Here is a 17,549-nt window from a genome sequence, read left to right on the forward strand (position 1 = left end):
TGGGGTCCAGGAGAGGAAAGAAAAATGTGAAATTGGAAGTGCACATGAGGACCTGACCATATCTTTGTTTAATCTTAATGATGCAGTAGCATTTCATCACATAAATGGGATTGGATATTTGCACTCCCCTCTTCAACAGAAGGTAATACCTAGGCACGTTACATGTCTTCATTTATTCTCTAGTAGTAGAAGGTAATACAAGTTCCATGCATGGAGTCTTACACGTACGACTTTGCATGATAGCATTAGCTAGGTATAGCCGATAGCTAAATTTGGGAGTTAAACTCCACCACCAATCCCTCCACCAGCACCGCCACCAACTCCTCCTCCAACACCGCCACCTTTGCCACCCCCAAAGCCTCCACCAGCACCTCCACCGGCACCACCTCCGCCGCCAACACCACCACCTGCACCACCCCCAATGCCTCCACCAGCACCACCTCCGCCACCAACTCCTCCTCCAACACCACCACCCGCGCCTCCCCCAACGCCTCCACCCGCGCCTCCCCCAACGCCTCCACCAACACCTCCACCTACACCACCTCCTCTTCCACCACCAACTCCGCCTCCAACACCACCCCCGGATCCACCTCCTACACCGCCACCTTTGCCACCACCAAATCCCCCACCAGCACCACCTCCACTTCCACCGCCAACTCCACCTCCGGCACCACCCCCGGATCCACCTCCTACACCGCCACCTTTGCCACCTCCAAAGCCCCCACCAGCACCACCTCCTAAGCCACCACCAGCACCGCCACCTGCACCGCCTCCACCTCCTACACCACCACCAGCACCACCTCCCAAGCCACCACCAGCACCGCCACCTGCGCCGCCTCCACCTCCTACACCACCACCAAATCCCCCACCAGCACCAGCACCACCACCTAAACCACCTCCTAGGCCTTCAGAAAATGTTTCTTTCTCAATCTTACGACACTCAGCTATTGCTAGCACCATTACAAACGTCACAGCAAACTGAAAGAGTTTCTGATCTCAATTATATTACTTCAAAATCTCTCACCCTTTTTTCAAGCCTTACGGAAAGGCTTTTATATGTACATCACAAAAGCAACTTTACATATTAAACTACTAGGTGAGCATGCACACCCATGCCTCAGCACCTTTACATATTAAACTACACACACATGCAGCAGCACCATCTGCTGTCTTCTGACAGCACACATGGGAAAAAGCTTTAGCAGTAACCAAGCACGCATGGGAAGACTTCGGACAGTACACATGCACATTCCTTTCCCTGCTGTTCATGAGTCAGCAAATGCTTGCTGTGCTGTCTGTACAGTTTGGCCTGCTGTCCTTCTTCCAATACTTGGGTTAACAAGAACAGCTTGAGCTTGACTTCGTCTAACACCCCCCCGCAAGCTAACAGGTTGAGGAGCAACTGGAAGCTTGGACACCAACAAATTGAATCGAGATGAAGACAGACCTTTGGTAAATAAATCTGCAAGCTGATCTTGTGAACAAATATAATTAACCAACAGTTCACCACGAACCACTTTCTCCCTGACATAGTGATAATCAACCTCTAAATGTTTGGTTCTAGAATGGAACACTGGATTGGAAGCAAGAGCAATTGAAGACACATTGTCACACCATATTTGAGGTCGAGTAAGATGTAACTGCAAGTCCCGAAATAAAGACCTCAACCACGAAAGCTCAGCTGCGGTGTAGGCAAGTTGCCTATACTCGGCCTCAGCACTCGATCGAGAAACAGTTTTATGTTTTTTTGAACTCCATGAAACCAGATTTGAACCAAGATAAATACAAAACCCCCCAGTTGAATGCCGAGTATCCGGATTCCCAGCATAGTCCGCATCTGAAAAAGCAGAAAGATGGGTAGTGCCTGGCTTGTAAAGGAGACCATGACTATGCGTCGTCTTCAAGTATCGTAGAATCCGTTTGACTGCCATCCAGTGAAGAGTTGTTGGAGCATGCATAAACTGGCATACTTGGTTAACTGCATAAGATAAATCGGGACGAGTTATCGTTAAGTATTGTAGAGCACCGACAACACTACGATACATTTCTGGTTTATCAAACGGATCTCCAACATATGCACTGAGTTTTTGACCATAAGACATGGGTGTAGAAATCGGTTTGGCATCAGTGAAATGTGTGCGTGACAATAAGTCAAGAGCATACTTGGATTGACACAAATGCATTCGATTTCCATCGTACTTAACCTCTACACCCAAAAAATAATTAAGTAGTCCCAAATCCTTCATTGAAAACAAAGTACCCAGCTTTTGAATTAACTGAATGATGTGAGAAGAACTGTTGCCAGTAATCAGAATATCATCCACGTAGATGAGCAGGATAAGATACACCCCTTTTTGGTTGAACACAAACAAACTATAATCACAAGTTGATTCCTGAAAACCAAGTTGAAGCAGAAAATCTGAAAACCTCTGAAACCATGCCCTCGGAGCCTGTTTAAGACCGTAAATGCTCCGTTGAAGTTTACAAACATGATTGGGTAACTGTTGATCAACAAAACCCGACGGTTGACGCATGTAAACTTCTTCGTTCAAGAAACCATGCAGAAACGCATTTTGGACGTCAAGCTGCCGAACTTGCCAACCTTTGGAAACTGCAAGACTTAAAACAAGCCTAATGGTGCTGTGTTTAACCACAGGACTAAAAGTCTCATTATAATCCACACCAGCCTTCTGATGAAAACCATTTGCGACAAGGCGAGCCTTATAGCGCTCAATTGTTCCATCTGCACGTCTTTTCAATTTGAACACCCATTTATTTGGGAGCAAATTCATCTTTGGATGAAACGGGACCAAACTCCACGTGCCACATCGTTGTAGCGCATTAAATTCCTGTACCATGGCATTTCTCCATTCCTGAGACTTGACAGCTTGACTGAAACAAGTCGGTTCAATTGGAAACTGGTCAACAGTTACATGCATAGCATATTTAGGGTTAGGTTTTTGGATGCCAGACTTTGATCGTGTAGTCATTCGATGGTCATTATTTTCTGACAGCACTTGTACGGATTCCATGGATACCACAGCTTGTTCATGTGAAGGTATGGGTGATGACAGAGGTAAGGCCGACACGGGTGTAGTAGAGGGTGGACTGGATGAGTCAATTGAAGGATTAGGGACAGGTTCAGACGGTGCAGTGGAGGGTAAGGAAAGAATTTCATTAGAAGGACAATTTTGACGGAGAGGAATAGCAGGTACATTAGGTGAGTAAGATAAAGGAGACGTGCTAATATCATCAAAATTAAATAATACCACGGGAGAGTTAAATGTACCTGAATCGACGACATTTTCTGAGGTAGATGTGAGTCCCTTAAAAGGGAAAGAGTCCTCATCGAATAGGACATGGCGAGACAAGTAAATTCGTCTTGTGGACAATTCCAAACATTTGTAGCCTTGGTGATTCAGTGAATAACCTAAGAAAACACAAGCTTTTGATTTTGGTTGCAGTTTATGTTGTGTGTATGGGACTAACCATGGAAAACATCGACAACCAAACACTTTCAACATGTCATACTTTGGAACTCTTTTAAACAACTTCTCATAAGGTGACATATTGGATAAAAGTTTTGTTGGCATGCGATTTATCAGGTACGTAGCGGTAGAACAAGCATCAAACCAAAACTGATTAGGAACGTGAGATTGAGAAAGCATAACTATACTGGTTTCAACAATATGGCGATGTTTCCTTTCTGCAAGTCCATTTTGTTCAGGATGTTTTGGGCAGGAAAAACGTTGTGAAATCCCACTGTCAGAAAGAAACTGTTGAAAAACACGACTTTTATATTCCCCCCCTTCATCACATTGAAAGGTTTTAATGGCAAGATTAAACATGTTCTCGACAGTGGCTTTAAATTTTACAAATATCTCAAAAACTTCACTTTTATTTTTCATGGGAAAAATCCAAGAATACCTAGAGTAGTCATCCACAAACAACACATAGTAACGAAAATTTTCATTAGAAATAACGGGAGAAGACCAGACATCAGAGTGCAAAAGTTCCAATGGAGACGTAGAAACAGACTCGGACAAATTGAAAGGTAACTTTTTACTCTTTCCTAAGGGACATGACTCACAAAAGCTTACATGAGGAGGACCATGAAGTGGTACTAGTTTATTGGAAATTAAAAACTTAATTATTGAGTTGGCAGGATGACCAAGTCTAGCATGCCATTTTTGCACTGAACACCGTACCCCTACCAAGGCTGACATTGAAGACTGGAACCGTCCACTGCCATTTGGAAATGGGTATAACCCATTCTCACATCTCCCTCGGAAAAGCGTCTTCCGAGTCTTGAGGTCCTTAACAAGAAAAAAATATGGGAAGATTAGCAGGTAGCAATTGTTGTCTAAAGTAAACCTATGAGCAGATATAATGTTTTGAGAAGCAGTTGGGCAGTGAAGAACATCATTCAGATCAAAAGAACAAGCTTTAGTTTTTAGTTGTTGGAAACCAAAATGAGAAATAGTGATGCCAGAATTATTACCTACACCTCCAATAGTTTCATTACCAGTGTACTCTTTGGGATTAACCAAATTTTGAAGGTCAGGAGTGACATGTGCATTCGCACCACTGTCTAACAGCCAGGTACCATTGGATTGCTTGTTGAGAGTGATAGGCGAGGAGGACATGGCTGTGAGTTTGTGAGCAAGAATCCGACCTTCATAAGCAGAATTCATCCTTTGGAAGCAATCAAGCGCAGGATGACCTGGTTTGCCACATATTTGGCAAATAATACGCTCACCAGAAAACGAGGATTTCTCACCATTAAACTGCTGGTTGCGCTGATTGGTGGGATTGCGGGGATTGTTGCCACGCTGATTTGACAGAGAAGCACGGGTGAAGGAAGACATTCCTCTTCCATTCCCACGCGATCGTCCACCGCCACGTCCTCTAGTGGCAACGAAGGCGTTGACAGGTGCAGGTTCAGCCAAGGAATTATTCTGATCCACCATTCGTCGTTCAGTTGTCAACAGAAGTGCCTCAAGGGTGGGATAGGTGATCGGGGTATCCCTAGCTTGAGCAGCACTTACTGTCATCTCAAATGCAGGTCCTAGATTGTTCAACACAATCTGCACGAGTTCATCATCACTGACCGGTTGACCCGCGAGAGCAAGATTATCAGCAATCGCATTCATGCGATCCAGGTAATCTGCAACAGAAAGATTACCTTTCTTTGTCTGCAGCAACTCATTCCGCAGGAACAAAATTCTGTTCTGAGAAGTGGAGGCATACCTTTGCTCTAAAGCTTCCCAAGTGGCACGCGCAGTTCTCTTGCTTGCCACAGTAGCTAAAACAGACGCTGTCAAGGAGCCATTTATCCAACTCAAGATCATTTGATCTTGTTGAATCCACGCACTGTATGCAGGATTGACATTGGTAGCACCAGGCAAGTTTTTTGGAGGGCACACCAAAGTACCATCAACATACCCCATCAGATCTCTACTTTTGAGAATTGGGAGAATTTGAGCCAACCACAGTGGGTAGTTGGTTCTGTCAAGCTTGATATTAACAATAGTGGAACACGGATGAAACTGATTGGTGGTAGGTGGGTTGGTGGAAGAACTGACATTGTTTTCAGCCATTGAAGCGTGGGGAAAAAAAAAACAAACAGGATCTAGTCGTTAGACAATGAGAGGCTCAATACCATGAAAGAGTTTCTGATCTCAATTATATTACTTCAAAATCTCTCACCCTTTTTTCAAGCCTTACGGAAAGGCTTTTATATGTACATCACAAAAGCAACTTTACATATTAAACTACTAGGTGAGCATGCACACCCATGCCTCAGCACCTTTACATATTAAACTACACACACATGCACTCACCCATGCCTCAGCACCTTTACATATTAAACTACACACACATGCAGCAGCACCATCTGCTGTCTTCTGACAGCACACATGGGAAAAAGCTTTAGCAGTAACCAAGCACGCATGGGAAGACTTCGGACAGTACACATGCACATTCCTTTCCCTGCTGTTCATGAGTCAGCAAATGCTTGCTGTGCTGTCTGTACAGTTTGGCCTGCTGTCCTTCTTCCAATACTTGGGTTAACAAGAACAGCTTGAGCTTGACTTCGTCTAACACAAACAACCCAACAAACTTAGAAAACTTCCCCATGTTTCCCCCAATAACAAATAAATTAAGGAGAGATCGATATATAGGAAACGGGAATCGTGAATTGTTTGGTTTGATAAACTTGGGTAACGAGCATCGAATATTTATAGTGGTGCAAGCAAGCCTGGAGTACAGTAATGTAGTTCAGGAAGAACACAATAACATAAATGCATGCAGTTGGATGCTTAAGTTATGGACTAATTTCTACGAAACATAGTTAATGAAATGGTGCAAAATTCAAACCTCATTCTGACAAATAATCATGATTAGCCGGTGGAACATAATTTTGTACGTAGTCCCTGTGGTGTCCCAGCCGGTGTGCTCAACCACTAAGCACATTATGTAAGGCATGATAGTCTATTATAGACCTGGTGTTGTATGGCACGTTAAGGACATTTAATTACGCTATTCGGAGATGGTTGAAGATCCAAAAACTTAAAAATAGCCTGATTTTTTCAAAAATCTCATCTTCAACGGAAAGCTGAGCTGGGCTATATTTTTATGGAGTCTATCATATCATTATTTGTCCAAAGGGTGTCAGGCTGACCAAATATAGCCCCCCTCTTAGCCCCTTTTTTGGAGCCTAGCTCCTTATTTACAATAATTGATTCAAATTAAACGGTTAGATTTGAAAACATCTAAATGTATTTTAGTTAAATTAATTAATAAATTTAAAGTATAAACTTAAAACTAATAAATGATTGAGGGGCCATGTTTAGCCCATTCGGTTAGAAATCGTATATGAATATGGTCTAATGTTGTTCATTAAAAAATAATATTTTGCTGAACTATAATTCTGAATGGGATTATATTTAGCCATTTCAATTGGTAAATATCCAAATGATTCCGCACCTAGTCGAGGCTTTGCTTACCCAATCTAATTCTTGTTGGGCATTCCCAAATTCTAGCCCACAATACATGGTCCTCAATCCCCAATTCTCAGCCACCACCATTCACCACTACTCCAAGTCTTCAATTCTCAAAAGAGAGCAAAAGCTAGGGTTTTTACCAAATTCATTCAGAAAAACGAAAGGGGGTTTCAAATTTCAGTTTCTGGACTGCGAGAAGCACACGAGGAAACCGCAATCGAAATCAGAACCGCAGAAATGGAGGGAGGTGGAGAAGAAGGAGTCGAGATGGTGGTGGACTCCAAGGACTTGCAGCAGCAGAGCAAAGCCTTCGATAAGCTCACCGACCGCGTGGAGGATCGACAGCTCGATTCCACCCGCGTCCAGGAGGCCATGGCTTCCATCGCCGCCTCCTCCGAAGCCGACTGGAATGCTATGCGATTGAGGTCGGTATATTCCAATTCGCTCTAATTTTTTTCAATATTGGCTGAACTTATTATCTAGTTTGATTCATATGCTATTAAAAGATTGGCTTAACTTAATATCAAAATTACTGAATAGTAAGGGATTGAAAGCAATTGTTTATAATATACAAGCGATAATTGGGAGGGGAAAATTGAACCCGGGACCTCAAGCGGAATGCTCTTAACCAAGTGAGTTACGAGCCCTTTGCGAAAATAATAGTTAGATGCACTTAAAAATCACCAATTTGAAGAGAAAAAAGCTGAACTCGACTGTTACTGCACCCGACATTACTAGTTACTAGTTGATAGGTGAGGAGTTACATTTTATATAGTTCGTTTCTCGAACTGTTTCTCACTAACATTAACGATTGTCGTCGTGGAATTTGTATGAAGTTGTTGACTTGATTTGGGGTATATTTCGATATTGTGAAGTGTAGTGACTGCATCTTATGACGTCCAACATAAGCATAAGAGGGAATGTTATTTGTTGAGACTGTCATGCTCATATTGTAAAGCTTTTTTCATTACACATTACAGGGAGAAGGAATTGGCTGCAGTGAAGATCAATGCAGGTGATGTTGACATAATTGCAAATGAGCTAGAGTTGGACAACAAGGTTGCCGAGAGGACCTTGCGGGAGCACAAAGGCGATGCCGTCGCTGCCATTCGACACTTGCTTCGCTAGAAAATGAATCAACCTTGGGATAAGATTTGACACTTCGACACTTGATAAGATTTGGGTTTCTTTTCCTTCAAATTTTGCTTCTTCAATGCTTTCGGATATGGAATTACAATTACATTGTTGTATTGTGAGTTGTTAGGTAAATTGTTGGCATCAGTTGACGTGGATTTATTTCTTTTTTGGATACAAGTGGTATTGGGGGAGGGGGGAGTCCAATGCAACGATGAATAACCGACTAAGCTACAAGCTCCTTGCGCCTTTAACTATTTTAGCGCTTAATGGAAATTGTTAGGTCGCCAAGAGGTAGCCTTTACCTTTAGACCTGTGGCAGGAGTGGCCAATCCATCCCGCGCTTAATGGGAATTGTTAGGTCCTTTCAACATAACTCGTTTTGATAAAATTTTAACGAAATTGACGAAAATAACTATAGCTACATATTTTGATAACTTAAGGGATCTCAATTGTAGCAATGGGTCTTTCAACATAATTTATTTTGACAAAATTTTGAAGTTGACAAAAATGATCTTACCTAGTACCTACACATTTTGATGAGTTAAGAGACCAATGGTAATGGATTTTTAATTGAAAAATCATTGTTTCAGTTGAGTTAAAATTAAAAAGTCATTACTATAATTTAGGCAATCTTTTAACACTATAAAATGGGTATTTGGATCAAATTGAACGAAACCGTACTGTGCTTGGCTTAGCCTACATAAAACCATAAAACCGTCACCACACTTTTATTTATTTATATTGGTCATCTAAATCACAAAGAAAAAAAAACCACAAAAACCAATAGAAAATTGAGTTTAAACCATCAACACCAGACCAACCAAACCAAAAGAAATAATCAAATAGTGCTTTGGTTTGGCTTTTCAGCTTTAGCTCAAATTGAATTAAATCGCATCACTTAACAATTAGCATGACCGAAGTTTTGTGGTGAAATAGATTTAAACAAACCGCGTCCATCCTTGGGCCATCTCTAACTGAAAAAAGGTCAAAGAGCTCCCTTTAGTCCTATAGCCCTAACGTCAGGTAGTTGTTGCAATTAAAATTTTTGGACTAGGCGGGGCTGGCTGGTTGGAATGGGCCAGCCGGTTGACCTGATTTTAGATTTTTGGCCCGATAGGGTCCTCAAGCCCTTTGGTCTTACCCTCGGTTGGATATCATTTTCATATCATTTTGAACTATTTTGAACCCTATAACCCTTTGGCCAGGTAGGTTGGAGATGGCCTTACATCCTTGTTTGTAAACAAGTAACAACCATGGCAAATCACATCAACAAAGAACCAATTCAATTTCAAATTTTATTCAAAATAATTGCCTATTAGTAGGTCAATAATAAACACCCAATAAATTAAGGGAAATGTCATTGGCACTCCAAAAATCTCATTTCATACTCCTCACAAATGTATTTTTCTTTCCTAATATAAAAAGTTTGACGTGTAGAATGAGATTTTTTTAATGCTAACAACAATTTCCTAAATTAATGAGATTATCATCCCATCTAAAAATGGTAAAAGTAGAAGTAAAAGAGAAGGTAAATAATGCAAGGAGAGATTTATCACTCTACTTACTCAAAGGAATAACTCACTGCCAAGTATTTTTACCCCTTTCTTTTCTTTTCTTTTCTTTTTCTCATATTTTGTACAACATTTTTTATAAATCACAAAAAGTGGTGACATATTATCATGTCATCCAATCCAATCGACATGACTCTCCCTGTCGCACTACACCCACCAATCAACCAGTCTAATACGCCATGCCGTTTCTGCCATCTGACTTTCCAACTCTGTGGCTCCAATACGACATGCCGTTTGTGGGATGTCCGTAGCTCATTACCAATTTTGTCACTGCTGCAATTCATCCACAATTTGGTAGGAGAGATGGAAGTGGTGAAAACCCTAATGCACACAGGGCTCAGGCGGGAGGGGCTACAATTCTTTCGGGGTGTTATCACCCGCGGCGGCACGCGCTGCTTGGAACTGAAGAGTGTATTGTCTCTCCAGGTTTCTGAGCTTCTCCAGCAGTTCTTGAAATGTTGGCCTGGAAGCTGCATCACTGGTTTTCATTGAAGAAGTTGGAATATCAGCACATTAGCCGTTTTACCAACATTTGATTCTTTAAAAGTTAAAAGGGTTGTCGTTCAATAACTATTTCGTTTTCAGTTTACAGTTTTCACAAAGAAGGAAACTAAAATAATTCAACTTGGAAATGAACCAAGAAGCATGGAAAGAATTACTACCTCTGCCAGCAGCTCTCAATTAAACAAGTCCATTGCGGGTCCACGTCCTTTGGGATCTCTAACCTTTGGTCCATGAACCCTACAGCTCCAATCACCTACAAGTACCCTAAATAAATTGTTGATCATATGTGCACGCAACATATTTGAAAAGATACTACCAAGAGTTCTTTTTCCCAAAGAAAACAATACCTGCATTGAGTTCAGATTATCCCAAGGGATCTTCTCAGTAGCAAGCTCCCACAATATCACCCCATAGCTGTATATATCAGACCTGTGTGCGTCCAAAGTTCCAAACATCATGAAGAGAGACGAGTTTAGTTTAGAGAAGCTGTAGAAGGACAAGGACGCTTTTAAGATTCTAGATGAACAATTACAACATACTTCTCGTCTGAGGGTTCATTACGTAGAACTTCCGGTGCCATCCATTGAGGCTACAAATGAGAAAGTTGGCATATTTATGTGAGAACCTCATGTAGTAACATTTAGACTGACTGGTTTACTATAATTCGTAAAGAGGATATAGTGGTGTGAGTTGAAATACCGTGCCCTTCCCAGTCTTGGTTGTGAGAAATGTATCGTGCTTAAGACGTGAAAGACCAAAATCACCAACCTGTTAAGATAACATCAAACAGTTCATTGTGCCTTTACTTGATCAAACTGCTGTAAAAGCACAAGAAGAAAAAAACTCATGGAGAAAGATTTAAGAAATAGAAACGTGACTGATAACAGACCTTAACAGTCCAGTACTTATCAACAAGGAGATTTGAAGACTTCAGATCTCGATGAATGATAGGCGGGTTGAAATGATGAAGATAATTCATGCCTCGTGCCTGTGAAATGGTTTAAGGTAGTGAGAAAGGGGTTGGGGGCACTACATCTACCATTTTCGTACTATTTCTCAATACTCACTATATTTATCGCCATATGAACACGTCGCCTCCAATCTAGTTTTGATGTGTTCCTTTGTAGTAAGCGAAACAAACTTCCACTGCATCAAAAAAATATTGATACGAAAGGCACAGTCTGCTCAGAAGTACTTTACAAAGAAAATATGCTAAAAACACTTGTACATTCGTTGAAAAAAAAAACCTAAATTTAAATACTGGTAATGCTAGATATTTCAGAAAGGGAAGTTCAGAACCAACCGAGGGAGGAACTCTGTTACGATGCAGAGACGCTGAGGTGAAGTCACAGCTCCCATAAAAAGCAGAACATTTGGATGTCGAAGCCTTTTCATGAGAGACACCTTGATAAACAATACCATATCGTGACATCATTATTGAACAAAATGAATAACAATCGCAAAATTAACCATAAAGGAAAAAAAAAAAGTAAAGAGATATTTTAACAGTATTTCAAACATAATCCCACAGGCTTCAAGAGAAATCTCCAAAAGTTATATTTCAAACATTCCAGTCAAACTCTCATCTACTTCCCAAGTACATAAGCAAGTACAAATCCTTAGCGGATAGAAAACACACCTCTTGTCTGAAGGAAAATATCACATCTTCTGAATATTCTTGCCAGGAGAATACCTTGACAGCAACATCCTGTAAGAGCAAAGAAACCATTAAACCACACATGAAAAATATACGCTCAAATTACTCCTAATATTCCTCGCACATGCATCATCAATATTCATGAACATCCCACATGCATCATCAATATTACACCTAGATCGTGTGAATAAATGAGTAGCTCATTTATACTGCAAAATTATGGTTTGACCAAGACAACACCCGTATCATAGACTTTGAGTGGTACGTATGGCATTTCATCTAATTTCATGATTTATGCATAACATGTAGGCATGAAAACCCTATGGTTATGAAGACCTTTCCGGAGCTCTTTTTTTTCACTGCTTGCAAATTGAACTGCATTTTGTCTTTCAGTAGGGTAATTGGAATTTTTTTACCATCTTTTTTCTTTTTCTTTGAAAATACGAGGAAATGGAAATCATCACTTGACCATATCATTTCAGTTAAATCTGGAACTATTTTGTGGGCATCCATATAGAGTGAAAGTTAACCAGAGTAGAAGAACATACTGATCCATACCACAGACCATGGTATACGGTTCCACATGATCCTGCATAATGGAGGAAAACAGCAAATACATGTCAGGATGAAATTCAACCAATCAAACCTTAAAAGCATAAACTCACAAGAGAAAGGAGCATAAGTTCAAGAGAACTTTTGTTTGGTCAAAATGACCAATTCTACCTACTGAAAAAATGGACATTAGATGGATATTTTGGAAATTTTAAAGTCCTTTACCTGCGTCATTAATGATTCAAAGAAAACAGTACATGATTTGGGAAAGATCAAACATATGTTGGACGATTCATTTAATCACCTTTGCTCATTTGGGTGATTACAGACATGCTTTACCGACATCAATTAAACAGTTTCCAGAAATAAAGAAATCAATACTTCAGAAGCATGACAGGTCTGATTACCTTGCCCAACTTGTTCTCCAATTATCAAGTCTTCCCACAAGATTTCGTAGTCCAGGCTGTCAGTGTCTACATCCACCTTAGTCACAGCACTGCTGCTGGTACTTCCACAGCTGCTGGCACTGCTTGTGCTGTTAACATTAAATGAGGAGGTCCAGGATCCTGAGGCCTCATTATTTGTAGTCCGGTTATTTTCATTCACCTGACTTTCTGGTTTTGAACCAAAATAATTCCTCTGATGAACTGAATCATTCTCATGTTCGTTAGGCAACCAAGGCCAAACAAAACGAGTGCTCTTAGTCTCTAGCACTTCTTGCTCATTTCCTTTCCATGGCCATGTTATCCCTTTCTTACCCATCCATGCTTCAGCTTTCGAGGATATCATCCTCTGGATCGAAGGTTTTCCTTCACTCTCATTGCCAGAATCTCTGGAGGGTTTTCCTGGAGACTTCTCATCAATATGGGAGAATACTCCAAAAGGAGATGGGGGCAAATCACCTCTAGGTGTGGTAGCACAACTTGAACTCACATCCTCCCTATGATCAGAGAGAACACAATCTGAACCATGATCAGAACGATGACAATCGCCCTCACCTTCGTGATCTATGTTGTTTTCTCCCACCCGAATTCTCGATTTTACTTTGTTGCTCATTTTGGACGCCTGTTTCAGGACTGTAACAATCAGGATACACTAGTGAATAATAAATCAAAGAAACATGGAAACTATAAGACTAACCAAATTTGTTATTTTTGATGCAATAGCATTTTGTAGAGGCTGCTGAGGATCAAGGCCAAGTTTAGCTGTAACACAAGCTCTAGACCGGCTGTAGCTTGAATCTGATTCTGGGGGCTTTCCTCCTGACATTGGAATCTTCATTTCTTGAAAAGGCCGGATATCACTTGACACGCAAATAATCCCAATAAAAGTGCCATCATCATCATAGAATGGAGTATTTGTTACAAAGGCCGTAAACCTGTCCCCAGTTTTGGTCTTGACAGGGAACTGCCCAGTCCAACTCTCCCCCTTGGTGACACGGTTTATTATATTGTTTGCGACACCGTAGTCTTGAGGATCTGATAAGAGCTCAACAGGACTATGTCCAAGGGCCTCAGCCGCAGAATAACCATATAAATTTTCAGCAGTTTTGTTCCTGCAATATTCAATTTTCCCAAATGCACCAAGTTGATACCTTCTAACACTCAAACCATACTTCAAACACGGAATTTTTATACGAAAAAATCAGATGCTGATCAATTTAGGTTCATCAACAGAAATTCAGCATCACAACCCACACATATAGTCAATCTCAATTCAAATAACCTAACGGTTCACGTTTGCAACCACAGTTGAAATTATATAACCACCCAGTGATCCAACAAATATTAAAGAAAACATATCGAGCAATTCATGCTAATGACAGATAAAATTTAGCAATACAATAACGTGGACAAAAAACATCAAAATCTGAAAAACCAAACTTTGATTGAGCTACTTACCAGTAAATTATAATCCCATTGATATCAAATATATGCACAGATTGCCCAATCGACTGTAGTATGTTCAGATACTGTCTATCAGTAAAGTTCACAGCTGAAGGCCCCGTGCTACTGCTTCCTCCACTGCCGCCACCGCCACTGCCTCCAGTGGGAGGATCATGGCTGCGGCTCTCCCTCTGAAGAGGTGAGGAATGCCGAAACGAAGTAGACCCTCTCTTCCAAGCCGCCGCATCTTGACCTCCACTACCAGCAGCACCGCCCACCCCAGTGACTCTCCTTCTGGGCACAGACGAGAACCTCGAACGCTGCGGCGAGACGGAGTGGGCCCTCTGGTGCTCTGATTTGACATCCCCAGAGTGCCTGAGTTTGGTGATCTCCTGCTTGAGGTGGGCCTGGCCCGCTTCCAGCTCTTGGATCTTTTTCAGAAGCTCCTCCGGCGGCGGAGTATCCATTGAAGCAGAAACCTCCAAAGCTCCAAGCTTTGCACCAAAACACACCAACCCAGTTGATAATTTTCAATGAAATGAAGAACCCAGTTCCAGAAATGGCAGCAAACAGAGCTCAAACGGAAGAAGATTCATGGGTTCTCTCTGGTTTCTTCTCCTCCAATCAAAAACTTGAAAATAATGGAGACCCAGTTGAGATACAAGCAAGTATGGGGATTGAAATTGATAAGACCGAGTCAGAGGGATTGCTGATGAATCTCTCTCTCTCTCTCTCTCCAATAACTGCTCTTCTTTTTCCTTTGCTTGTATAATAAGTGCAGTCAATTACTTGCTGATTTGAGAGGTCAAACAACATATTAACATTCTACTTTTGATCTCTTTCCTCTTCTTCACCCTCACGGCTTCACCTTCTCCCCTCTCTCTCTCTCTCTCTCTCTCTCTCTCTCTCTCTCTCTCTCTCTATCCTCCTCCTCTTTTAGGTTTAGCTTAGTCCCTCTCTCTCTCTCTCTCTCTCTCTCTCTCTCGCTCTATCCTCCTCCTCTTTTAGGTTTAGCTTAGTCCCTCTCTCTCTCTCTCTCTCTCTCTCTCTCTCTCGTTTTCGGGCTGTTTGCTGTTTGCTGTTTGCTGTTTCCTCCTCTTCCCTCACTTTTTTTTATCCCATCATCACCTGAATCTTAGCTATTAAGGCCAGAAGTTAAATTAAATGCTTATATTCTGCAAATGATAAACCACCCGCCATATACGCAATTTGAAATACCAACCAATCATTGTTCCTGATTTTCACCTTTCAGTCCAATTGTCGATAGCCGTCTTTCGCACGCGAGCGGCTGCGTATAGGTTTTAAACCAGGCTTTCCCTTTCCGCTAAAAGGCTCTCCTACTTAGACTATTTCCACTCCTCTTTTTATCCTGCCGCCTTCCTTCTTCGTTTGTTGGAGTCCATGCAAAATAGCGTAGTATACGTCATAAATTCCAAGTGGGCAATGTCCATTTTCGTCATTTCATTTCTGGATTCAAATTGGTCCGTCCAAATCTGGTTTAAGGCCATCTCCAACTGAGGATCTTAAGAGTAACTCCACCGTTGGAACCCTCCCCCCAGGCAATGCACTATTCAATCCACCTAATGAACAGTAACTGCCCTTAATGAATAGTAAATAACCCTGGCAATAGCATTTGCATCTCCACCGTTACACTTCAATAGCCCTAGTAATAGGCAATAAAATATTAGTATTTTTTTTATTTATAAAATAATACAAAATAATTTTAATTGTAATATCAGATAAGATTTTTAATCGTTCTCGTTGCGCCACGTGTCATTATCCGAAGTATTATTAAATAATACAAAATAATTTTATTTGTAATTTCAGATAAGATTTTTAATCGTTGTCGTTACGCCACTTGTCATAAAATCCAAAAAGACAATTATTGGGGATGGAAAGTAGTTGAGAAAATATGAAATTGTTGTGTAAGGTAGATGATAATGAGAAGGTATTTATAGAAAAGTAAAAACAATTTTTTTTTATAATTTTTTTCAGATTTTTCAGATTTTTTTTTGAATTTTTTACAATTTTTTTAAATTTTTATTCAATTAATTAATCTCTGCCGTTGGATATAATAAAATTTGAATTCCAACACTCCAGATTGTGCCACGTGTCACAACGGTAACTTTTCTTAATTTTAAAACTATTTTTCTTTTATTTTTTTATTTATAAAGCATTTTAATATTCACCGTTGATCTCAGATCGAACGGTAGATATTAAATCTGACTTTTTTATTTTTTTTTACCGTTGAGATCGAACGGTCCAAATTAAGTAACCGTTTAGATCTAACAGACCGTGGGAAGCCACGTGGCTTCCCAACGTAACTGACAAACTTTTTTTTTTCTCTGATTTTGTGTCGGCGTTTGTGTCGGCGACTCGCCCTCACGCGCGAGTGGGGTGCACGCGCCTGACACAAAAAAAATTTAATATTGCCTGACGTCAGCGCTGACGTCACATGGCCCTCAGGCTCTCGGGCTGGCAATCCCCCACGGGCCCGGAGCTCGGGCCTCCACCTTCGGTCGGGCTAGCCCACGCTGGAGTTGATCCCCTAGCCCTCGGGCCCTTGTTCTGTCCACCTTCCCCCGAGCAAAAAGCCACGCTGGGCTTGCTCTAAGAGTCGAAAATAGTTCGGAAATCGTGTCACATCCCCGCCCGGGGCGGATCACTTCATGGGCCCAATCCACCACCGTAGCACGATATTGTCCGCTTTGGGCTTACCATTCCCTCACGGTTTTGTTTTTGGGAACTCACGAGCAACTTCCCAATGGGTCACCCATCATGGGATTGCTCTAGCCCCCTTCTCGCTTAACTTCGGAGTTCATACGGAACCCGAAGCCGGTAAGCTCCCAAAAGGCCTCATGCTAGGTAAGGATGGAAATATACATATAAGGATCACTCCCCTGGGTGATGTGGGATGTCACAATCCACCCCCCTTAGGGGCCCGACGTCCTCGTCGGCACACCACGGCCAAAGTTAGGCTCTGATACCAAATTGTTACATCCCGGCCCGGGGCGGATCACTTCCTGGGCCCGCTCCACCACCGTAACACGATATTGTCCGCTTTGGGCTTAACATTCCCTCACGGTTTTGTTTTTGGGAACTCACGAGCAACTTCCCAGTGGGTCACCCATCATGGGATTGCTCTAGCCCCCTTCTCGCTTAACTTCGAAGTTCCTACGGAACCCGAAGCCAGTGAGCTCCCAAAAGGCCTCATGCTAGGTAGGGATGGGAATATACA

At 41.6% G+C, this 17,549-nt stretch overlaps 3 protein-coding genes across 4 annotated transcripts; 1 reads left to right on the forward strand and 2 right to left on the reverse strand.

Moving 5' to 3' along the window:
• Nucleotides 1-63: 63 nt before the first annotated feature.
• LOC137732455 (uncharacterized) lies at nucleotides 64-6,258 on the reverse strand. The gene is made up of 2 exons (XM_068471765.2): nucleotides 6,105-6,258; nucleotides 64-974 (listed from the first exon to the last, which is right to left on the reverse strand). The coding sequence occupies exons 1-2, from the start codon at nucleotides 6,136-6,138 to the stop codon at nucleotides 280-282; spliced, it is 729 nt and encodes a 242-aa protein (XP_068327866.2). The 5' UTR covers nucleotides 6,139-6,258; the 3' UTR covers nucleotides 64-279.
• Nucleotides 6,259-7,098: 840 nt separating this feature from the next.
• LOC137732163 (uncharacterized) lies at nucleotides 7,099-8,300 on the forward strand. The gene is made up of 2 exons (XM_068471463.2): nucleotides 7,099-7,429; nucleotides 7,985-8,300. Exons 1-2 carry the CDS (start codon nucleotides 7,242-7,244, stop codon nucleotides 8,130-8,132), a joined length of 336 nt encoding a protein of 111 aa, XP_068327564.2. The 5' UTR covers nucleotides 7,099-7,241; the 3' UTR covers nucleotides 8,133-8,300.
• A 1,374-nt stretch (nucleotides 8,301-9,674) lies between these two features.
• LOC137731078 (uncharacterized) lies at nucleotides 9,675-15,404 on the reverse strand. Of its 2 annotated transcripts, none has more exons than XR_015957963.1 (13): nucleotides 14,327-15,404; nucleotides 13,566-13,980; nucleotides 12,833-13,490; nucleotides 12,422-12,462; nucleotides 11,856-11,924; nucleotides 11,520-11,620; nucleotides 11,284-11,362; nucleotides 11,106-11,204; nucleotides 10,916-10,984; nucleotides 10,756-10,805; nucleotides 10,564-10,645; nucleotides 10,375-10,480; nucleotides 9,675-10,190 (listed from the first exon to the last, which is right to left on the reverse strand). XR_015957963.1 is itself a non-coding variant. In XM_068470151.2 (13 exons), exons 1-13 carry the CDS (start codon nucleotides 14,776-14,778, stop codon nucleotides 10,064-10,066), a joined length of 2,337 nt encoding a protein of 778 aa, XP_068326252.2. In that variant the 5' UTR covers nucleotides 14,779-15,362; the 3' UTR covers nucleotides 9,675-10,063. The 2 variants fall into 2 exon arrangements, 1 of the variants encoding a protein (XP_068326252.2); XM_068470151.2 differs by having other exon boundaries at nucleotides 10,375-10,469; nucleotides 14,327-15,362.
• Between the last annotated feature and the right edge of the window lie 2,145 nt (nucleotides 15,405-17,549).

Source organism: Pyrus communis, chromosome 16, assembly GCF_041283825.1.
Source record: "Pyrus communis isolate YQ-2024b chromosome 16, ASM4128382v1, whole genome shotgun sequence".
Classification (NCBI taxonomy): Eukaryota; Viridiplantae; Streptophyta; class Magnoliopsida; order Rosales; family Rosaceae; genus Pyrus; species Pyrus communis.